General features: G+C 44.7%; 1 protein-coding gene across 3 annotated transcripts in view; it reads left to right on the top strand.

Annotated features, from left to right (window-relative positions):
• COG3 (component of oligomeric golgi complex 3) overlaps positions 1-20,400 on the top strand; it is an 83,403-nt gene extending 63,003 nt beyond the window's left edge. For all 3 annotated transcript variants that reach the window (XM_078766975.1, XM_078766976.1, XM_068133693.2), the window contains 6 exons: positions 7,792-7,880; positions 7,968-8,102; positions 9,319-9,394; positions 15,993-16,120; positions 16,632-16,730; positions 18,779-20,400. In XM_078766975.1, the coding sequence (XP_078623101.1) occupies positions 7,792-7,880; positions 7,968-8,102; positions 9,319-9,394; positions 15,993-16,120; positions 16,632-16,730; positions 18,779-18,808 (557 nt within the window). In that variant the 3' untranslated portion in view covers positions 18,809-20,400. The remainder of the gene's footprint in view (positions 1-7,791; positions 7,881-7,967; positions 8,103-9,318; positions 9,395-15,992; positions 16,121-16,631; positions 16,731-18,778) is intronic.
• The last annotated feature ends 4,584 nt before the right edge of the window (positions 20,401-24,984 follow it).

Here is a 24,984-nt window from a genome sequence, read left to right as displayed (position 1 = left end):
CGAGGAGGGCGCGCGAAGAGGTGTGTTGGTGAGGTGTGCGAGCGACGAATGTGTGCCAAGGTGTTCGGTGGTCAGGTGTGTGACCAAGTCTGTGAGCGGAATGAGTGTACCTGGGTGTGTAAGAGAAGGTGCAATGACCAAGAGCAGGGAAACGGCTGGATGTATGAGCAAGAAAGGGGTAGCGTATGCGTGTAAGCATGCAGGTGAGGCATCGACGGTAACCGGGTTAGCGGTTAGAGCGACTTATAGCCGAAACGGGCCCTCGGTGCGTGCCGGGCTTCGCGTGCCGCGAGAACCAGCGGGGATCCGAGCCACGGCGGGTTCGAAAGGACCGCCGTACGCGATCCACGCTGGGCCTCGCTTGGAACGGCCGCGTCCGTGCTCAACTAGGCGGAGCGGGCAGCTCGATAGGAAGGGTCGTCATGGCGACCACTTTTTGTTGAGACGTGCCGGCAGGTCGAGATCGGGACATTGGATGGCTCCACGCCGAGGTGGTGCGTGGGATCTCGGCCCGGGTAAGCCCCCGTCCCTGCCCCGAATGCGGGACGTATCCAGCGGCTGGCACAAAACAACCCGCATTCATTGCTCGGCTGTACGAAGCCGAGCTTTAGAAGGGAATTGGCGCACCGAGAGGATCTAATAAGTAGACGAGTGATGAGGTTAGTGTTTTGGACCCAAAATTAGAAAAAGGCAAAATTTGATGATTGGTACGGTGATGGGCAGATGATTGGCAAAATTTTTGATTGGCTGAAATTTGGTGTGCCAAATTGATAGTAGGACCTCCCCGATGTGGTGGGATGGCAACTCTGTCATCCCTCACAGAATGGGGCAAATGCGCTATAGATTATGGGGTGTATGGCAGTGAAAACTAGCCCGGGTGGGTTAGGATATTGTGTGTAGGGATCTAGCGAAGATGACATTAGGTAACGTTAAGATTAGTTAGTGACAAGGATACCTGTAGAGGGGACGCAGGTAGATTAGAGTGGATGATAATGACGAGGGAGCGCAATAGTTTAAAGGGACGACTGGGAAGCGCAAGTTTCAGAGGGGAGTAGTTAGATGAGATGATGCTGTGTGAGAACTGGACAGGTGTGTGGAGCAGTGTATGAGTAGTGAGTGTTGTGGATCAGCGCGAATGCGTTTGGGGGAGAGAAGGGTGCAGGCGGCACCAAGTATGAGAGCACAGGTGTGCAAGTACAGGTGTGTGGAATATATGGAGCAGAGAATGAGTGGTGTGGAGAGAGTTGGAGTAAGTGGTACGGAGTGGTGTGCATGGTGCGAAGGTGTGGATGGGGGAAGAGTGGACCCCTTTTCACAAGTACCCGGGGAGGGTAGTTTAAAGAATAGTTAGAAGGTTTTGGTAAATTGTGGTTGGATATTGGCAATTGTGGTGCGGTTGCAGAATGGTATTGTGGATGGGTGCATTGGTGTGGTGAAATTGGCTGGTCGTGTGGCCTGTTAGTATGAGTGTGAATGGTTGGGCACTCCACCACTGTTAGATGTCGGCCAGGTGAGGCCGCAGGTGGGCTCTGGGAGCCGTTAGTGTCAGTGGGTGCCTGAGGATCCCGGGTGTGGATCGGGAAGCCCGTGCCAGAGAGGGCACTGAGGGGGTGAGAGTGCGAGAGGGCCTTCCCCAGTTAGTTCGGTTAGGGTGAGGAGCAGGTGAGCTCGGTAGGCAACAACAGTGGTGGAGGTGTGCAGGTGGGCGGACCAGCTGGGAGCGTCACACGACCCAGCCACCGAAATTGTGCGGGGGCACCGAGTGTTGAATCGGGGAGTGAGACCCAAATTGATGGTGTGCACCACAGATGGTCAATGGGATTTTGGTTCTTCGAACCACAAAGAGTAATGAGGGCCAATGGTTTGGCAGGAGAAAGACCCCGAGTAATGTAAAGTTGTTAAAGTCATTTAGGAAATAGTTAGGATTGATGAACCTGTCGCACCATACGCAGCCACTTACGTGAGGTGGTGATGATGACTCCACACCTGTGTTCCTTTGTTCTGTGTTGCAGGAAAGGAGAATTGCTGTGTGGATTTGTGAGACGCATCACGACGTGGATGAGACATTGGGGTGATTCCATCTCTCCCTCCTTAGGAGGGACTGATGATGAATTGGTGATGGCAAATTTTGATGTTGCGTTGGAGATGGCAAATTTGATTGGTTAGGAGGGAGAGAAGACGAATTTGGTTTATGGGAGGAACGGGGAAGACAGTAGGGACGTTTGTTGATGTGTAAAGTAGATGTTTATGGGTAGTGTTGTGTTTTGTGGATACAGTAAGGGGTAAGGGAGGGGCAATGTAGGTTACCTGGTGGGGGGGGGGGGCGTACGGTAGGAACGTACCTGTCTCACCTGGTTCCCATGTGCCCCCAGTGTGCATTACCTTGAATTGCGTGCACTTTTGCGCCCTTACCACCTTACTCACTTGTCTTATTTTGTCTCCCACCTCCGAGGATCTGGCTTTGGGGCAGAGAGAGAGGAGAGAGAGGTGCTGGGTCCGCAGTTGTGGGCCTGTACTTCCGCTGCTTGCTGCCTGGATCGATACACCATATGGACCGCAATTTTTGTGGCCGCCCACAATGGACCGCAGTTCTTTTGCGGTCAAGCACCACCCGTGGATGGACCTCTGGTTCAACGTGGCACCTATGCCATACAGGTGAACCACTTTTAGTTGGCCCCCTGACGGCCACAATTAAGAAATGGACGCGGTTGGCGCCTTTCTTTATTTCTAAAGAAGCCAGAAGGCCAAGTGCACTCCAAGAAGGCAAGACCAGCGGCAGAACATCGGCCGGCTGCGACACCACCGGTGACCATGGACACTTGATTGTGCATGGTTATTGAACACTTTATTGGTGCACCGGATGGTGCTGACTGTGCGTATGGGGTGGTGCTTTTGGTGCTTGGACGGGGTGCTCTGCACATTATTAAAGGCCGTAGGGCCACAGGGCACTCGTGGGTTTGTGTATCGATGCTGGCATGCGTGCTCTCCCTATGCATAACATCTGCATGTGTTCCTCAAAGAACAGGTCCTGGATCGTAGTGTAAATATCAGTCTTGTATAAATGATGCTCCCTACCGGCTGTATGTTTAGTTTGAGGATGCTTTCCGCGATTCGGTTATCCTGTGGGTGTGTTTCTGTTAGGAGAAGGGTGCAACGTCGCAGGGGGACATATTTACTCATTTGTGAATATCTGTAAAACTGTCGCACTCAGGGTTGAGTTAATAGTAGAGGGAACTACATCTGAGTGCCACACTAAAGTAGGTAAAAATTTATCGGGTCGGGACGCCCCGAGGTAGAGAAGGGTGCAATGTTGCGGATATGGGATTTGCATCCATCCATATCCGCTTGTAAATATTCCCCTATTTCCTCAATACTTCCCAACTATCCCCAATCCCCCATTCCCTAGTCCCATTTTCTGTAAACAACACTCTGTAGACCCGACCTCCCCCTATTTCCCCCATTAAATGTCGTGCCCAGGTTCACCGCATCTCATGTAAGACAACTATAGGACATCTTGCTAGTTATTCTTAGTCTATGTCAGTTAAGGACTCGTTTCCATTAATTCTGACCCTTCGTTGCACCAGAATGTGATTGTATGGCACCGTTAGGAAGTTTAGGACCTCCCAATACCTCCCCGCAGCTCTTCCTCACGGTTCAGCAACAACAATAACAACAACAGTAACGGCAGCGGCGTGCACAGGGAGTGCGCGTCCTCACTCCGGCTTGGTTGGTAGGGGGTGTTGGGAGGGCACGAGGCCTTCCCAACGAGCCGCCATCGAACATGTGCTCGACGGGGTTACCAAATAGGGGCTCCCTGTCAGCTCCTCGTCAAGGGCGGAGCCCGGTAACCCCCGCACCCAATGGAAGCGGCGGACCGGCCCCAGGGGGGCGGAGCCAACCAGCCGAGGGCGTGTCACTCCCCGTTGAGCATGCGCAGGAAGAGGGAGGTGACGTCAGATGCGCGCTGAGCTTGGAGCAAGCAAGACGTACCCTGCGAGCGCTGTGAGGCCTCCCCGCATCCTCTGGACTGGACCGTGCTTTATCCTGTCCCCGAGCCAAGGTGCACCTTGTGCTATCGACTGCCTGTCCCTTCCTGCCATCAATCCCTGTGTAAGTCAGCCTTGTTCCGTTTGTCTGTGGTCTGTCTGGGCTAAGATAAGACTGTAATTAAGTGCCCATCTCTTCTGTGTCTTTACCTCACTACCTTGTAATCTACCCCCTTTTCTCCACCACTGTAATTATACCCTCCTCCGGAGGTCTTGAGAACTGTACCCCTTGCGTCGTTTCATCTATCCCAGTCGTTGTGTCCTTTCCATCATTGATTTAGCATAGCGCGATTTGGTCAACGTCTGGGTGGAATCGGGGTCTAGTCGGGGAATAACTGTTCGGTCGCGGTCATACCAACCGCTCGGTCAAAATAACATCTAAACCGCGTCCGTAACAATATATATATATATATATATATATATATATATATATATATATATATATATATATATATATATATATATATATATATATATATATATATATATAGTGGTTTTTAGAACCCTCTATTTTGTAAATATTGTAATATCCCTTATAAATAATCCCCTGTAAATATTCCCATTTTTGTGTAAAGGTCAAAGGTTGCACCCTAGTTAGGTCATATTGCAACACGTCGGACACCATAGGCTTCTTCTTTAGTTATCTCATTAGTATGTGTTCTAGTTAAGGATCTGTTCCCAATAGTTGAATCTGTGTTGCATTAATCAAATAAGATAGGCCCCATTTCGCTCATTATGCACTCTCTCTCTCCAAATTATCACGTGGCTGGGTTAGCAGCGTTCGCTGCATTGAGCCGTCATCGCTGCCTGAGCGCTGGCTCCAAACGCCATTGAACACGAGGTCAGGCTTGGAGAAGAAGGGGGCGTAGCGGCAAGAACGAGGTGTGGCCACGTCGACTCTCCACCAGGGCGTGGCCGGTAAGCCCCCACCAGCCAACCAGGGCTGAGGTGAGCTCGTTAGTGGGCGTAGCCCTATGAAGGCAGCTTGATTTCAACACGCAATCATATAAGCGCGAGCGCCAAGCCCTTTGACAGACTGCGCCGGGGGATGCTGATCGTAACGGACTGCGCGAGGGGAGGTCATTGTGAACGAACTGCGCGGGGAGCGCTTGATTGATTGTCACTGCATTGAGCGATCTGCGCGAGGGTACCCTCTGAGACGAACGTTGGGCGAGAGAGAGTTGGCACGAAGATTATGTACGCGGCATCCCAGTCCCTCGCATAATTTTAAGGTCCGGTCGTGCGCCAATGACACGCGAAGCTGCCTGCCATTCTTCGCGGCGGATCCAGGGCCTGGACCGGACCCCATCGCCTGGACCATTCATCCCTGCTATTCCCCATTTGTGTAAGTGTGTTTGTATTGTCCTGGGCGTGTGATAAAATAAGAGTGTTTGAGGATTGCCCTGTGTATCTGCTTCTTCCTCTTCCTGTACAGTCTTACCTTTCGTTTCTTCCTTGGTTTTGGTTTTGTACATAAATTAATAAACCTGTGTTCTTCCTTCTTATTTTTTGGGTTTCCTCTCATCCGGTCACTTTAGTGATTTCTCCATTGATATACGTGGCACGATTTGGCCAACGCTCAGGAGCGGGTTAGTTTTATTGCTAACGGCTCGAGCTTAGGATTGCTAAACCGCTCGGCAATCTTACATCTTGTCCGTGGCTCGAGCAGAAGTATCGCCCTGCTTTGCGGAGAGGTTGGCAAAGGTATCTGGGAACCCGTTGACCAGTCACCCTGGTCAACCTCAACCCCGCAAAGGAGCACGATATATTCTAGGACTCGGACTGCCAGCTAAATAGATAAGGGGATTAAACCCCCCTCGGTAAGGGGAGCGCCGTAATCCGAGATCCGCAACTGTGTGTGTGTGTGTGTGTGTGTGTGTGTGTGTGTGTGTGTGTGTGTGTGTGTGTGTGTGTGTGTGTGTGTGTGTGTGTGTGTGTGTGTGTGTGTGTGTGTGTGTGTGTGTGCGTGCATTGATCTAGGCATGGTGACGCCGCACACTTCAACAACAAAGAGCAAACCAAACTAAATGTCTGAGGTTTAAATAAGACAGGTTCCTCCAAGATCCTCTCTAACGATGTTCTCATCATTTGCACCTGAGCTGGTGCACCTGATTCTAATTTTAGGTATTTGAAGTCGTGATAAATGTCGGGGTGTGCTTACTTTTTCCACTTGCGGAATTTGCATTTATGTTTATTTAAATTATACAATGGACTACAAAATGTAAATGTTTCATGATATTTGTAATTTTATATCACCTTTATCTCAATATTGTTGAAATGAAGATCAAATAGCTGTGTGTTGAAATATGTTGAAAAAGTCAAAACTTTACATGGGGTGTACTTACTTTTTCACGTGACTGTATATATATATATATATATATGTATATATATATATATATATATATATATATATATATATATATGTATATATATATATATATATATATATATATATATATATATATATATATATATATATATATATATATATATATATATATATATATATATATATATATATATATATATATATATATATATATATATATATATATATATATATATATATATATATATGTTTTTTTTTTTTTGTTTGTTTTTTTTTTTTATTGTATATATAATCTGAGTGCAGACGTATTATTGATTTTGACAGTTATTATCGATGCAAGTTGATTTCCAACAGCTCAGAATCCAAGGAGAGTTGCTGCATCATAAGTGTGTATTGTCAGTTAATAATGTGCTGTGCAAGTTTCCTTAAATACTTCCTGGATGGGAATAACCTGCCGGCCCTGCCTGATCTGGATGCGACTCGTAAATGCACTCCAATTTTGAAATCTCTCCCTCCAATGATCACTTGTGACGACGAAGCCGAATTAACTGCTGTTCTCTGGGTTGGGGTTTTAATGGGATAAAATGGGTACGATTTTTGCTGCAGGGTTTGGAGCATTAGCAATTCCATTGTGGTTGATAATACAAGTGAGTGTTCAAATCAGACACAAAATGCTACCTCGGACTTGTATATAGTAAGAACCACCTTTGGAGGCCATTCTTCCCCGCAGAGCAGGGGTCTGCCTTTTTCGGGCACTGTGGTCCCCTTTTGAAGCAATGTTTTATGGCCGGATGCCCTTCCTGCCGCCAACCCTGTTAGACGCCTCTTGCGACACACAGGGAATTACCAGTGAACTGGTACTCAATTTGCCGTCTTCGGAAGGATGACAGGCTGAGTCAACCCCCCTTGGCGTAAATTCAGCGATCGACCGGGATTCGAACCCAGGATCCTAGGATCCCAAGCCGGCACCCTAACCGCTAAGCCTACACCAGGCTCCGGACTTACATATTGTAAGGAATCCGGAAAACCTTTTTATTCGATATAATTACCGTGTGTGTGGCTGTATTCGCTTGAGAGAAAACAATGTGTTATAAGCTTCATCATGGTTAAAATCCTGGTGTTGGCTTAACAGTTAACGTGGTTGGCTTAAGATCTCAGGATCTTGAGTCAGAGCTCCTGTCAATCCTGTCATGTCATTAGATAACACCAGGTGGGTTGACTCAGCCTGCCATCCTTCCGACGTCAGCAAGATGAGACCCGGCTTTCTGGAAACAAGGGGCGCTGCAACAGCAGCACAGCCACACCGAGCAATGATGCCACCAGCAGACATAGGCTGCATACTAAATAATAATAATGGCTAAGATGTTTTACATGTACTTTTTAAAAACACTTTTTTAATGTTCCCATGGGATACAGATGCAGCATTCAAGATGTTGACTCCCAAGTATGTGGGCAAATTGTTTCGTCTGAACAGCAACAATGCATTGCTCGAGTTTATACTGCAGGTAACGCTTCTGCAAATCTGTATGGTTTAACGTCCTGAGGAACTCGGCAGTTTGTGACTACATCCTGTTGCTTTGCGATTTTTGTAGGGATCACCAGAGATCAAGGAGCAGTGTGTTGATTCGAAGAAGGATGTCGATTTTGAACTCAAGGCTGTGTGCGAGCGATTCATCGAGCAGCAGCGAAGGGTCTTACTGGAGGGTATCCAGAACTTCATGGACAAGGTGATCAGACATTGTCCATCTCCCAAACCTCCCAGCACGGCTGTTGGTTGAGATCCTCATCGATGAAAAGGCGCATTATTTGTAGTAATTCTTGGTTCTTTAATTAAATTGATAATTTTGATTGGCAGAATAGCCTGATAGTAGCAGTTAAAGTGTTGATCATGAACCAGAACTTTCTCCCTACTTCCCTTTCTTGCTCCCTCTCTCCCTTCATTCTTGCTCCCTCTTGCCCTTCATTCTTGCTCCCTCTCTCCCTTCATTCTTGCTCCCTCGCTCCCTTCATTCTTGCTCCCTCTCTCCCTTCATTCTTGCTCCCTCTCTCCCTTCATTCTTGCTCCCTCTCTCCCTTCATTCTTGCTCCCTCGCTCCCTTCATTCTTGCTCCCTCTCTCCCTTCATTCTTGCTCCCTCTCTCACTCCATTCTTGCTCCCTCTCTCCCTTCATTCTTGCTCCCTCTCTCCCTTCATTCTTGCTCCCTCTCTCCCTTCATTCTTGCTCCCTCTCTCCCTTCATTCTTGCTCCCTCTCTCCCTTCATTCTTGCTCCCTCTCTCCCTTCATTCTTGCTCCCTCTCTCCCTTCATTCTTGCTCCCTCTCTCCCTTCATTCTTGCTCCCTCTCTCCCTTCATTCTTGCTCCCTCTCTCCCTTCATTCTTGCTCCCTCTCTCCCTTCATTCTTGCTCCCTCTCTCCCTTCATTCTTGCTCCCTCTCTCCCTTCTTTCTTGCTCTCTCCGTTTCTTACTCCCTCCCCACAATCATCCCTTCCTCACCTCCTCTGTACCTTCCTCGCTCCCTCCATCCCTTCCGATGTTTCTCCCTCGGTCCCTCTGGTTATCCCAGAACTACACCTATAATCATCTCGTCTTGGTGCTAAGGAAAAACTACCGGGTTGAGAGTTTGATTCGCTGTTCTCTCAATTATTTGAGCCATCGGTTTTGTCAACCTTTGAAATCCGTTTTTTAATGCTTCTGGGGTAGCTCGTACGTAAATCACATCCAGGGCAAAGAGATTAGTTGATAGTGTACGTTAATTCAAATTACAAGAACATAAGGAAACGGTCGACAATTAATTTGCTATTTTGGATTTGAACTTGGGTTCTGAGCATCATAAGACATCAGTTCAGATGAGAACACAATCCAGGCTTTTGAGTGTGCAATGACAATTTGAAATATTTTTTCCCTGCCCCCTTTTTTGTTTGTTTACATTTTCCTGACAGGTATCCTCATTGAAGAACACAGACAGCAAGGGTCAGCCGTCAAGTTCTTTATCCCAACAACCTTGGGGAAAGCCAGGTAAGCATCGGTTCCAGTACTGTCATTTACAAGCACTTTTGATAAGCTTGTGGAGGAGAATGACTTTCATTACAATAAGGGATCAGATTGATCAGATCAGATTAACCCTGGTGTTGGGCTAGCGGCTAGGGTGCCGGCTTAGGATCCTAGGATCCTGGGTTCGAATCCCGGTCGATCGCTGAATTAACGCCAGGGGGGTTGACTCAGCCTGTCATCCTTCCGAGGTCGGCTAATTGAGTACCAGTTCACTGGTAATTCCCTGTTTGTCGTTAAAGGCGGCAAAAAGGGTTGGCGTCAGGAAGGGCATCCGGCCGTAAAACATTGCTTCAAAAAGGGGACCAAAAAACAACAACAACCACGGTCCCCAAAAAAGCCAACCCCCGCTTGCGGGGAAAAATGGCCTCTAAAGGTGGTTTTTTTTTTTTTTTTAAAGGGATCAGATTGCTGAGACGGAACAGTTGGATAGCTCAGGTAATTCTCACATCTGAGTTCCATTGACCTTGTGCCATTTACACCCGAGTAAAGGAAAATCTAAATTTAGCCTCTGCATCTGCAGATATTCACTACATTGTTCCTTTTAATGAAATTATATAATATGCCACTAATTTATCAGCTATTTGTGATCATATACACAAATTATTATTTATCAAAAAATTTATATTAATTCAGCATATATTTATATTATTTATTCAGCTATTTATTCAGCATTTTGTATTTATATTATATCAGCTATTTCAGCTATTTATTATTTATAAATATTATTTATTTATTATTATATTTATTAATATTAATATATTATAATATTATTATTCATATATTAATATTATTATTAATATTAATATTTTATTTTTATTTTTATTATATTATTATTATTATTATATTAATATAATATTATTAATATATTATTAATATTATATTATCTATATAATAATAGCGTAAGGGCTCGACTTTGTTATCCCTTTTACGCCGCACCCAGTGACCCGATGCCCACGGCACTAATGGATTTACGATCTATGAACCGCGTTCTTTGTTTATCACGTACAGCCATACTCGAAAAATCTGAATTAGCCGACGTTGGGGCCCAAAAGCATCCGATTAACTGCCGATATGATGCCATCTTACGATGCCATCGTATTGGCGTCTGCTGGGCGAAGGCGAAGCAAGCCGTCCGCTGATTGGACAATCCAGAGCATGCATTTGTGCCGGTGTCAGCGATCGTTGTTCATATACGCACTCTTCATTCTCATCTTTCTTCCTAACTCTTACTCGGACAAGCAAATCCCCTATGCCATCCATAATGGTACACTCTATCCATACACCACATCCTCCCTTCCGTGGATGTTCCACGAGTTTCGGCTAGTTATATTATATTATTATTATTATATATTATTGTTATTATTATTATTTTATCATTATTATTATATTAATATAATATTATGAATATATTATTAATATTATTATATTGTTTTATTATTATTATTATTGTTATTATTATTATTATTATTGTCATTGTTTTATTATTATTATAATTATTATATTATTTATTAATTAATATTATTAATATACAACAACATCCCGGTGTGTACCCTGGTTAGAATAGGTACACCGTATCCCTGCGTGTCGTAAGAGGCGACTAAGAGGGTTGGCGTCAGGAAGGGCATCCGGCCATAAAAACTGCCTCAAAAAGAGAACCATGACAATTACAACTACATGTGGGCAGGGTACAGCCTGAAGTGGAGATCGGTTTCTGAGGTTTGGGACATGGAATGTAGGGACAATGACAGGGAGATCAGGAGAAGTGGTGGAAGTATTGATCAGAAGAAGAGTGGACATATGTTGTGTGCAAGAGACGAGATGGAAGGGAAATGGTGTGAGAATGGTGAAGGGTAGGCAGGGACAGAAATACAAGTTTGTGTGGCAAGGGTGCCCGGAGGGCGTGAATGGTGTTGGTGTCCTGTTTTCTGAGGAGTTCGTAGACAGTGTGGTGAGTGTGACTAGAGTGAGTGATAGGTTGATGATGGTGAAAATGATGATTGGAAAGCTCTTGGTGAACGTCATCTCGGGATATGCTCCACAGGTTGGTCGGAGCGATGAAGAGAAGGACAAATTCTGGTGTGTGATAGAGAAGCTGATGGAAAACGTGAAAGATGAGGAAGTTGTTGTGGTAGGAGGCGACCTAAATGGACATGTGGGAAGGAGTATGGACGGTTTTGAGGGAGTTCATGGGGGTTACGGATATGGTGTGAGAAATGGAGAAGGTGAAAGGATTTTGGAGTTTGCTGATGGAGCTGATTTGTTGATTTGTAATACTCAGTTCCAGAAAGAGGATAATAAGCTTGTTACATACACGTCAGGTGGCTCGACGACAACTGTTGACTACCTGATGGTGCGTAGGCGAGATAGGGGGCACCTCCGGGACACAAAGGTGCTCCCGGGGAGGAGGCTCTTTCACTCAACCACGGTGCCCGAAAAAGGCCAACCCCCGCTTTGCGGGGGAAAATGGCCTCTAAAGGTGATCTTTTATCTCTCATCAATATTAATATTATTATTCAAATATTATTTATTTATTATTATTTATTTATTTATTCAGCTATTTATTCAACTATTTGTATTTATATTAATATATCAGCTATTTGTGAGCAAAGCATCATTTCTTGTTCACGCATCCATGAACTTCTTCCTTTCTGGTCAAATTAATGCCAAGTATATCACAGTGACCCCTTTATCAACGATCCCAGACAAGTGCTGTCCCGACTCAAAATAAAATGTTCTGCCTCCCTTTTTCTTGTGCTAACACCCGCTTGTACACAATTCGTTCAAAACAAACTACATCACCTCTTTTTACTTTTTCTTTCTTCAACATTGAGATTTGTAAACACCTGTTTTTTTTCTTTTCTCGATACCCTTGTTGTTGATCTAATTTTATAATAAGTGTTACGGATTCGTCACTTCCGTTGTGGTGGCTTTCATCCACTTGAAACATTTCTGGTTCCATGTATTATTATTGTTGTGTTTGAGGGAAATAGCAATTATTATTGTCAAAAGGTAAAAGGAATGTTTTAAAATGAAACAGGAACCAGACGGTGATGAAGCGGAAGAAGAAGAAAGAAAGAGGGCGGAGCGAGTCGAGTCGGACAAGAAAGCCGAGTTGGTCCGAGTTCTGAAACGAACATTGGCGAGCTAGAGTCACTCGCGAACTTTCGGGTTTCCGGGATAGGAAATTCCTGTGACAGAGTTGTCAACGCTGTGATCGATCAACCTGCGTGTCAGGTTTTGGGCGTTGGATTCCGAGGAGAATTAGCGCTGGGCCGGTACGTCTCAAGAGCGGGTCGTCGGCCATTTTGACTCGCGCAGGACTTGTGCTTTGCTCGCGGTTTCGTTTCTTTTCGACCATTGTCACCGCATTCAGACGTCGATCTGGGGCGTGTGTGTGACTTGGCTTTTTGAAGGTTACTTCGTCCATAACCGAGGGTGTGATTTCCCAGTCGCCTGTAGGGCGCCTTTGGATTTCCCAGTCGCCTTGAGGGCGTCTTTGTGCAGCGTCAGCTGTGAATGTACTTGCCATCCGCACGGGATTCTGGTCTCGATTGGACCTCGTTCTGGCGATCGCTGGAACGAATCAACGTTGGCTTGAAGCCGGGAATAAGACACATTGGGGAATGTTCTTGGTTCACTCACTTGGAGCACAGTGCGTTATATATATTACGAAACTGATGGTACCATCATAGGACATATTGATTGTACTTTTGAATACTATTGTTGTTGTACTGTTATTCTTGTGTGATCTTAATACAATATTTGTTGGTGAGTAACAATTGGGGTGGAATGAATGAATGAATGAATGATCGTTTTATGGCCATTTTCCCCGCCAGAGCAGGGGTTAGCCTTGCGGGCCCCATGACAACCATGGTTCCCTGGTTGAGGCAATGTTTTTATGGCCGGATGCCCTTCCTGGTGCCAACCCTTAGTCACCTCTTACGATGCGCAGGGATACGGTTTACCTATTCTAAACCGGGGTACACACCGGGAACTCTCCTGGGGTGGCTTCTCCATTAATCTTTGAGACACAGAATAATACATTTTTCTGCCGGGACTCCTCTCGGGGCTCGGAGGTACACCGTGACCAGGGGGTCGGGGAGGAGCACGTAACATAAGTGTGAGAGATTGGGATGTTTGGGGTTGTCTGGTGCATTTTGTTTTAAGTAAGGGTCAGCAGGGTGGTCTTGCTTCAAAATAAATAAATAATTGGACCTTCACTTCCTCAAGGTAAAAGTATTTGCGAAGCATTGACGACTACAAAGTTGGCATTCTTGTCTCGTTGCGACAAGTGATGGCCTTGGCGCTGTTCAAACGACGTTGAGAACCGGATGGTCCCAGACATCAGGGAGATGAGGCATCAAGGAAGAAGAGGAGGAGGAGGAGGTGGAGGAGAAGGAGAAGAGTAGCAGCTTGGTCTGAGATATCCACAGGGCATCGTCAATCGTCATGGACCAACTCCCCCAATGGTAGAGAGTCACGGATTTCCACAAGTTTAGATTAACACGCATGGGTGAAACTCCTTCCGTATAGCACAGAACTTTTGTGATGACCCATATGGAGGTTTCCGTATTTTCATCGTCAGAGAAGCTTGCTCCGATTATAAGGAATTGAGGTGCTATTCTGATATGCTGATTATTTTCTCAACCCTCATCATCTGGATCCGGATGGGGTGCAATGCTGACGTATCATGACCACGATTATGTGAGTTTGTGAGGTATTTTTGTCGATGTTATCCTGGTACAAAAGCTTGCAAGTGCCTGATCTACCAGGCAGGAGAACGTCCGTCTATGATACAGAAATTACATTAATTGCATCCATTGGTGGAGTTTCGCAACGCACTGTGAACTGCACGGAAAACACCGAAGTGCCGTCTTTATATTACCCAAAGCACACAGATGCAGACTGTAGACGGTGGAGCTCCATGTCCTCCCGTTGTGCTGCTGCCAGTGCATTAAAATTGATGGCCAGTCTGATGGTTGAAGACGACGCCAAAACCTCGATGTGTGAGAGAACTGGCCGCAGAGTTTGCAATTCCTCTGATGTGCCGGATGTCTGTGGTGAATTGCGAGATATAACTGAGTTGGCGATGTGTGCGAGGAGAGCGAGCGTCCGAACGGGTGGATCGAGCGAAAGTTGAAGGTTTGCGGCCAGTCAGGACAGAGAATTGCGATTGACAAAGTGGTCATTAAACAAGAATCGGAAAATAAACATGTCGTTTCGCAGTACTTTGGCTCTGAATTAGTCCCGATCGTGCACGCACAGGGAGGAGTGAGATTTTTTTTTTCATGCCTCCGCTGATTAAGTAGCCGGGAGCATTATGTTTCCGGGTTGTCTGTACGTCCGTCCGTCCGTGATAGGTTTTTGGTGCCGAAATAATTTGAGAACGGCTGAAGGGATACAAGTCAAACTTAGTGCAGGTATGTACAATGAGGTAAAGATGAACTGATTAGATTTTGGGGTCATGAGATCAAAGGTTAGAGGTCATGTTCGGTAAAAATCCTGTTCCCACAATAACTTGTGAACCAGTGATGGGATTTTGACCAAAGTTGGTAGAAGTATATATTATGAGACAAAGAAGAACTGATTATATTTCGGCATCAAGAGGTTAAAGGTCAGAGTTTGCCATAATTTAAGAACAACTGAAGGGAAGTAAGCGATAACCTTGTGATAACTAAGCGATTAGCGTGATAACTTAAGAACGACTGAAGGGAACTAAGTCAAACTTGGTACAAGCATGTATAATGATGTAAAGATAAGCAGATTAGATTATGGGGTCAAGAGGTGAGTGAAATGTCAGAAGTCATGTTAGGAAGAAATTTTGTTAGTGCACTAACTTTTGAACCACTGATGAGATTTTGACCAAACTTGGTATAAGTACATATTGTAATGAAAAGATTAACTCATTAGATTTTGGTGTGAAAGGTCAGACGTCATGTCAGGTAAAAATGTCATACCTGAGAACAGCTGAAGGAATTTAAATCAAACTTGGTATAAGGTTGTATAACGATGTAATAAAGTGGGTGGAGGCTTATCAGTCGATGTTGTGACGTTCAAGTCATTTTTTTTTTTTTTTTTTTAATACTCTACCGGCCTGTGTGGCAGTCAAACAAAATTGAAAATCATTCCAAACAGGAAACTTAGTTTTTAAGGATGACATAAAGGACACAAACACCAGGCACGAAGGACTAATGTACCATGTTAGATAAGGTGGTGTAAGAGCCACTGCATTAACAGCTGTAAATTTCCGGAATTCATTTATGATACGACCTTTACAATCTTTATTTTATTTCAATTTAGCTGCATACCTGAACACTGTAGAACACAAATCTCCTTATTATCGCTTCCAAAAACTTCCATTTTTGCAGTTCAGTACTTGGACATGTTAAATAAGGTGGTGTATAAGATGGTGCATCAACTGTGCTCGACTTCCGTATTGTTTTTTTTCTAAGACCTTTAAAATCATTATTTTATTTCACTTGTAAACTTTAACATGATGTGGGGTAAGGTGTTCTATGAACTCTCCAGTTGATATTGTTTTGTGAATGAACGTGCATTTCAGAGCAAATTCAGGATGTTGTTGCCTCAACGTACAAGACCCTGAAACAGAAGTTACCGGCCATACTCCACAGTTTGTCACTTTATCTCAACAACCGAGACACTGAACGCATTCTCTTTAAACCAATTAAGGTGCGTCAGACCTTGGTGCTTCAAAGCAATTTATTTTTCTTTTGTACGCCATTCCATGCTGTGGCGCATCCGCCATGGAGGCCGAGCCACCTCCCTGATTCGGAGGTCGGACCTCATACATAGTGTTGGGCAAACCCGAAGAAATGGCCCAAACGAGCCTTAAACCCCTGACCTGGGCAGCCAGCTCGTTCCACACTTGGGAAACACGTGATAAAACATTCTTAATCTGATTATACTAAAATGATTCGACCTATCCACCCAACCCTAACAGCTTCACTCCAACCACATGTGCGTCTAACACATGCAGGAAAACGTGGCCACAATGATGCGATTCACATATGGGGGTCTATGTCTTTATTCTACCAACCGCTCCCCCCCCCACCCCCCATTAACTCACCTCCACCTATGTAACTATTTATTTATTTATTTTTACACTTTTGTACTTGGTGATACTCGAGTAACGACGTTTGCTCTTTGCAGTAACATTCTGAGTTCTCTACCGTCTCTGCAGAGCCATGTGCAAGCAGCGTTTCTGAAGCTACACACGACGCTGGCCGATGAGTTTGGCACAGAGGACCTGCAGATCATTGCCTGTCCATCTCCTGAACAAGTTAGTGCTTTATCGTGGAATAACACAAGATAGAAATGGTTACCTTCAAAGCATAACGCTCCGTGTTTAGTTCATATAACGAGGCACTGTGACATTCTTTTTGAAACATTTCAAACATTCGATGCTTTCTGAGTGAAGGAAATGATTCTCGAGTTATCGTGAACTCCTTCATTTATTTATGGATTAATTTCTTTATTTTGCTTTTCTTGCCCCTTGCCCCTTGCCCCTTGCCCCTGTCTTACGGCAGAGCTGATGAAATTTATTTGATATGGTGGTAAGGGTCTTAAAAACCTGACCCAGGAATAAAAATGAAGGCATGAGAATGATTGATATGCGAGAAAAGAGATCAGATTGGCTGGAAGCACAGTGTGTGTAAATGGGAGGGACAAAGTCGATATACAGTGCTTTCAGAAAGTATTCACACCCATTGACTATTTTCACGTTTTGTTGCGTTAGTCTGAATTTAAAATGGATTAAATTGAGATTTTTGTCACTGATCTACACAAAATACCCCACCCATAATGTCGAAGTTGGAATTTATTTGGAGAATTTTTTACCAAATAATTAAAAATGAAATACAGAAATATCTCATTTGCATAAGTATTTTCCCTGTTTATTACCCCACGCACGTGAAGCAAAAAGTGGTGTTGAGCAATTGGTCCGTCTCTCCGTCCGTCTACAAACGTCAGTTTATGATCGAGTAACAACTTACGTACACAGAAGTAGAACCTGAATAGGAAGACAAATCTGCCCATTTGCCATACTTTGGCTCTGAATTCATCCCAATCGCACATGAGCAGAGGAGTGAGACAATTTTGTTTACTGTCTGTCTGGTGTTGTTATTCTGCTAAGCCTGGTGTTGGCTTAGCAGTTAGGGTGCAGGCTTGGGATCCTAGGATCCTGGGTTCGAATCCCGGTCGATCGCTAAATTAACACCAGGGGGGTTGACTCAGCCTGTCATCCTTCCGAGGTCGGCAAATTGAGTACCAGCTTGCTGGGATGAATGATCCCGGTGTGTACCCCGGTTTAGAATAGGTACACCGTATACCTGCGCATCGTAAGAGTGCAACTAAGGGTTGGCATCAGGAAGGGCATCCGGCCATAAAACATTGCCTCAAACAGGAAACCATGATTGTCATGGGGCCCGCAAGGCTAACCCCCGCTCTAGCGGGGAAAATGGCCTTAAAACGATCATTCATTCATTCATTCATTCATTCTGTCTGGTAAGCAAACAAAATTATAAATCATTCCAAACAGGAAACTTACTGTTTTAAAGACGTCATAAAGAACACAAACACCAGGCACAAATAACTAATGTAATGTGTTTGATAGGGTGCTGTAAAAGACACCATCAGTGGCGGTAAATTCCGGAATTGATTTATTTACCCGTCTTTTACAATATATATTAAATTTAGATATAATTATATACTTGAACACTGTAGAAAACAAATCACCGTCTTTGCACTTCCAAGAACCTCCAGTCTATCAGTACTTGGACATGTTAAATAAAGTGTTGTATAAATATGGTGTTGTATAAATATGGGTGGTGTATAAATACGGTGGTGTATAAATAAGGTGGTGAATAAATACAAATGGTGTATAAATACAGGTGGTGTATAAATACGGTGGTGTATAAATAAGGTGGTGAATAAATACAAATGGTGTATAAATACAGATGGTGTATAAATGATGGTGGTGCAGGGAACTGCTTCAAAATAGCGCTAAACTTCTGGAATTGTTTTAACGATCATTAAAATCATTATTTTATTTATATTGAAGTATAAACCTGAACATTGTGCAGGTTTCACGTTCTATGAACTCTCCAGTTCCATATTTGATTTGTTTATTTTTGGCAACCGCCCACCTTCCTCGACATTTTATCCTTGTCCAGGAACCATTTCCCATTTCCCCATGAGGTTTAAGTATTAACCTTCGCAGTTTTGATTTCTGCAGAACTTTTCAGGAACTTTCACCCCCACAATATTTGAGGGTTTGCTGTACTTGTAATTTTGAACACAAATACCAATGTTCTCTTATTTTGTTTGCAGGTAAATTTGCTGCTTTCAATGGAGAAATGAACACCAGACTTTCAACTCAAAAACCAAACAAATCGTCTTCCTCTGTCTCTCGGAATGTTATGGAACTCACATTTTGCTTTGGGATTAAACACATGCTAGACATTGTAATTTATTGATGTAAATAATGATTTGTAAAGGAAGAGTTGTAAACACTGTTTAAGATGGTTTACGCACAACAGACGGGGGGGGGGGGGGGGGGGTACGTGGCGTGGTACCCTACAACTACGATACCAGAAAGTAGTACCAGACTACGATACCAGAAAGTAGTACCGGACTACGATACCAGAAAGTAGTACCGGACTACGATACCAGAAAGTAGTACCAGACTACGATACCAGAAAGTAGTACCGGACTACGATACCAGAAGGTAGTACCGGACTACGATACCAGAAGGTAGTACCAGACTACGATGAAAATGTGAGACGTCATTGAATTTCCTTCAGAGTTCAATAATCCTCGCAGTTTGAATTGTTATTTTAATTTCTTAAGAAATTTAAGTTTCAACAACTGTTAGTTGCTTGTTGTTTCTGCAACTTGTGGACATGCTTTTTATGTATTTTTGAATGAAGACTCTAGAGTACCCGTTTTATGCACCAAATGTGATCAATATGTTGACGGAGTGACCCACAGATCATGCTCATGTGTTTGGACCTTGCTGTGCTCATACTTTTGAGGGATGTGTCGTTAATGATTTTTGTAATTACACAGGTGTGAATAATTGCACGCAAGTTTGAAAAACGTTAGTTTTGAAAGTCCAGGAGCAAAATTACTCATGTTGATGTTTCACGTCAACAGTCCGATGCTTTATAAACCGCTCTCAACTTTGAATGTGGTGGCAGAATGACGCTCTCCGTCAGGGTGTGTTTGGTCTGGTTTTAAGTCTCGAGGTGAAAGAGAATCCACCAAATTCAGTGATCCGAGTGTTTCACAGACGAGACACGGCATTATGAGTCCAACGCGGAAGTGAAGAGTCCATGATATCTTTTTGGACTCGTACTTATGAGAATGGACAAACTGTGAAGTTGCTTTGAGAGCATTTTGCATACATAGTCTTTGAATTGTACAACAAATCATCTAATGTAATATTGTATTTATCCTTTTTGATGAATATTTTGGACACTAAAGGGGGAATCTGCTACGTACTGTGGATTTACCAATTTGGAGGTCCTCCAATGTCACATGGTTTCCACAGCCAATCAGGAACTCGCAAAGGCAGCACGTGACTTGCCCCTCTGAAATAATTGTGTAAAATATACCTTTATCCAAGCAGGTCGATGCAACGTGTGCGTTGTTCCTCGGATGGTTGTTATACTGCGAGTCCGGCCTACTGGGATTGAAGATACCACAGTGCCTTCTGCGCAGAGTTGAGTCGAGTTATCGCCGGCACCCTGAATTTATTCAAAATTCTCCACCTCGAACCTCAGTCGAACGGCAGGCCTGGCCAGCCAGTTCATGAAAGACTCGAGGCAAAAGCGATTCCAGACCAACTCCATGAGAAGGTGTGAATAATTGTGGTTGTTGAAGAAGGAAAGGAAACTCTTCTTCCATGGTGTGTATGACCTGGTGACGGCACAATAAACATTTTTATGTTGCTTTCAGTATTTGACCTCAACAGGACCGGAGGAGAACCACAAGGTGATCACTTAGATCTGCAAAATGAGGGAGGGGGGGGGGGGGGGAGCGTTTTTGAAGCTGGAGTGTGATTGGTGGAATGAAGCTTAAGTTTGCCAAGGACATGCCGAATATCCTTGCACCTGCTCCAGGGTCGCCGAGAGGGGGAAAGGGGCTCCTCGTAAAATAAACTCCTGTGGGAACAATCTTATTATAACAGAGCAAACGTATATGGTTATGTAAGTTTGTTTGTATGTTTATATGCGACCAAAATGTCCTTCTTCAAATATAATTAACACCCTCTTAATTACGTTTAGGCTGCTGAGACCCCTCAGACCTTTTTTTTTTTTTTTTTTTGTATACTGAATCGAGGCTCGTGAAAGAGCTAAAGCCCCTGTCACACCTTGACGATTTAGCCAGCGTATGCCGACGTATCAAAATTGAGTGCTGGTGTGAGTCATACGCTGGCATACGTCGACAAATTTTGTGCATGCACAAAATTTGTCGACGTGCTCGGCGTACTACGACGTATGCCAGCGTGCTTCAGCGTGCTCTTAACGTATACAAAACTTACCCATAACGTATTCGACGTGTGCCAGCGTATTTGCCAAATTTTTCATACGTCGGCATACGCTGGCTAAAACGTCAAGGTGTGACAGCGGCTTAACATTTACTCCACAAACAAATCAACCAGACAAACAAAATATATAAAAAGAGGGAGCGGAAGACAAGATGGGGAGAGAAGGGAACCACACAAACACAACATTTGAGAGCAGGGACACCGGGCGATGTGTGGGAGGAAGAGGGCTTGGGGGGGGAGGAGGCGTGGGAAGGGAGGGGGGGGGGGGAGGGAGAAGTATAAAACACAAGGACACCAAGGACTTCCAGGACAGAAGTTGGTATTTCAAAAAAGTGGAATTGGGGTGAAATTAGCGGGGGTACAAAAGATCAAGGTTTTGGATGGGGGAAGATAAGAGATGGTGGTGAACAGCTGTTTTAAAGACCTGGAGGGTGGAGTGTGATTGAAGAGAGTGAGGGAGTTTGTTCCAGAGGCGGGAGAAAAGAGGAATGAAGGAGTGAAGGTGAGCAGAGAGTCTTGATTTTGGCAGTTTAACCATAAGAGGGTTGCAGGCAGATCTTGTGCGACCTGTAGGAATATTTGCGGGACAGAGCCCAGAGAGAGCTGGGGGGGCAAGGCCAGAGAGGAGTCGGTAGAAGACGGAAAGACCACCAACCTGCCTGCGGTGAGTGAGTGAGAGGCCCTTGGAGTTAGCTTCATCGCGGGAGATTCCAATGATTCTGAATGCTTTGGTTTCAACAGCGTGAAGGCGAGCTAGGTGTGAGGCAGGAGCACCAGCCCAGAGGGGAGAGCAGTATTCCATTGAGCTGCGGATGAAAGATGAAAGCTCCCCAGAGTATGTGGTGAGGAGCTCAGGTGTGCCAAGGAAGGACTTCGCACGACGGAGGATGCCCAGTCGGCGACTGGCTTTGGAGGCCAGATTTGAAATGTGGTTTTCCCATGAAAGATCATGGCAGATAGTGAGACCCAAAAGCTTGAGTGACAGAACTTCTTGGAGAGGATTATTCGGAAAGTAGCTGGGAGGGTTGTCCAGTCGGTCTTTTCGGAGAGACATCGTAAGAGTGTGAGATTTGTCAGGATTGAAAGACATGTTCCACTTGTTTGCCCAGTCTGTGATTTTGTCCAGGTCTGCAGAGAGTGAGGAGGCTGCAGACTGCCGATCTGAGGGATGAAGAATAAGAATGGAGTGACAGAGAGTAGAGTCATCAGCAAAGAGATAGAGAGTCAGAGAGATCATTGATGAAGACCAGAAAAAGCACAGGGCCCAGAACACTGCCTTGGGGAACTCCAGCCTGAACAGGAAGAGGAGATGAGAGAAACCCATTCAGGGCCACACGTTGACTACGACTAGAGAGGAAGTCCGCCAGCCATGCGTGGAGATTTCCATGGATACCAAAAGAGGAGAGTTTGGTGAGCAGAGCGGGGTGCCAGACCGTAGCGAAGGCATGTTATTTGACAACCCTTTAAGACCATTAAAACCACCAAGACCCCTGAAGACCCAAAATACCCTTGAAGGCCTTGATGCTTTGTTTTCCTCTCAGCGGTCTGTCGTTTGTGCTCCAATAACTTTCGTTCTCTGCTTTTCCCAGTCTTTTCACCCCATAGCCTACTTCCTTGTTTAAAATCAACTCAAAAAAAAAACAAAAAAAACTTTTCCTTCTCTGTTCTTATTCTTTGTTCTCATTCGTTTATTCGTTCTTATCCGTTCGTTCTTCGAACGACCTTCACTGTTATTACTGTTACTGTAATAACAGTTATTACTGTTATTAACGTTCACTGTTATTAACCTTAAAATGTTTACACTTTCCCCTCAAGTTCTGTATTCCGTCGTATATTATGCTCTCAAATGTCGTGTTTGTGTGCTTCCTCCCCATTCTCTCCCCATATTGTCGACCGCTCCCCTTTTTATATACTTTGTTTGCTTGTTTTGTTTGTTTGATAAATGTTAGCTCTTTCACGAGCCTCGACTCTGTATACACAAAAAAAAAAAAAAAAAAGCCATGAGGCTCAAAAAGATGCAAAATACCCCGAAGACCCAAAACACCCTGAAGACCACAAAGACCCCAAATACCAAAATCGTGCCGAAGACCCAGAGGAACCAAAAGACCCCGAAGGCCCAGTGGCTCCTGAAGACCCAAAAGACACCGAAATGGTCGAAGATGCCTATCCCTCTGAAGCGACGTGTGGTGAGGCACGCGGAGCGTTCTGAGTCGGGCCGGCAATCATAATAATCTCGGTGATAATGTAAATAAACACAGGAATGTTGGCCAAACCTTGTCGAGAAACGAATCCGCATATAGGAATGTGTGAGTAACAGCCCAGTTTCCCTTAAACATGGCATTTGTTTATGACGATGAAAATACCGTAGCTTCTGTATGGTAATCGCACGGACATGAACGGATTCGTTTCTTAAACCATTTCAAAAAATCCTTTATCCCGAAGACCCAAAATACCGTCAGTCAGACTCAGCCACCCCAATTTCTGACAGGTATATATAATCAAGCACACAGCCATGCAATCTCCATAGACAAACATTGGCTGAAGACCGGGCCGTAGTGAAGAGCTCGGTGACCTTCAACGTGGTGCCGTCATCGGATGCCACCTTTCCAACAACTCGGTTCGTCCAATTTCTGCCCTGCTGGAGCTGCTCCGGTCAACTGTAAGTGCTGTTATTGTGAAGTGGAAACGTATCGGAGCAACAACAGCTCAGTCGTGAAGTGGTAGGCCACACAAGCTCACAGAACGGGACCGCCAAGGGCTGAAGTGCATAGCGTGTAAAAATCGTCTGTCCTCGGTTGCAACACTCACTACCGAGTTCCACACTGCCTCTGGAAGCAACGTCAGCAGAACAAATGTTTGTCGGGAGCTTCATGAAATGGGTTTCCATGGCCGAGCAGCCGTGCACAAGCCGAAGATCACCATGCGCAATGCCAAGCGTCGGCTGGAGTAGTGTAAAGCTCGCAGTCATTGGACTCTGGAGCAGTGGAAACGCGTTCTCTGGAGTGATGAATCACGCTTCACCATCTGGCAGTCCGGCGGACGAATCTGGGTTTGGCGTATGCCAGGAGAACACTACCTGCCCGAATGCATAGTGCCAACTAAAATTTGGTGGAGAAGGGATAATGGTATGGGGCTGTTTTTCATGGTTCGGGCTAGGCCCCTTAGTTTCAGTGAAGGAAAATCTTAACGCGACAGCATACAATGACATTCTCGACGATTGTGTGTTTCCAACTTTGTGGCAACAGTTTGGGGAAGGCCCTTTCCTGTTTCAGCATGACAATGCCCCCGTGCACAAAGCGAAGTCCATACAGAAATGGTTTGTCGAGATCTGTGTGGAAGAACTTGACTGGCCTGCACATAGCCCTGACCTCAACGCCATCGAACACCTTTGGGATGAATTGGAATGCTGGATGCGAGCCAGGCCTTATCGCCCATCATCAGTGTCCAACCTCACTAATGCTCTTGTGGCTGAATGGAAGCAAATCCCCGCAGCAATGTTCCATCATCTCATGGAAAGTCTTCCCAGAAGAGTGGAGGGTGTTATAGCAGCAAATGGGGGACCAACTCCATATTAATGCCCATGATTTTTGAATGAGATGTTCGATGTTCGGGTGTCCACATACTTTTGGTCATGAAGTCGATATCCACACCACGTGACTGGTTATCTTTTTTTTAAACCTTCAGCGAATCCTCGGGATGTGAATGTGAAATTTATACGTGTTATCAACAAATCACAACACGTTGCACGAAGTGACAGATTAGTATTTTGGAGATGGAAGCGATATATTTTGAAGCGGTGTATTGCTCAGCGTTGTTTGCTTCGCTTGTGTCTATCTTAACGAACGTGATGTATCGGAATATATATTTTTATTTTTTAATTTTTTTTCTTATGTTGCATATTTCAAGTTCAATGCATTTTAAAAATACAACAATAATAAAATGTCAGGCAAGAAGAAACGGCTATCGTGAAATCGTGGAATTGTAT

The sequence above is a fragment of the Myxine glutinosa genome, chromosome 13 (genome assembly GCF_964187855.1).
Source record: "Myxine glutinosa chromosome 13, kmMyxGlut1.1, whole genome shotgun sequence".
Lineage (NCBI taxonomy): Eukaryota > Metazoa > Chordata > Myxini > Myxiniformes > Myxinidae > Myxine > Myxine glutinosa.
Note: the sequence above shows the minus strand (reverse complement) of the source record. Positions and strands in the feature narration are given on the sequence as shown.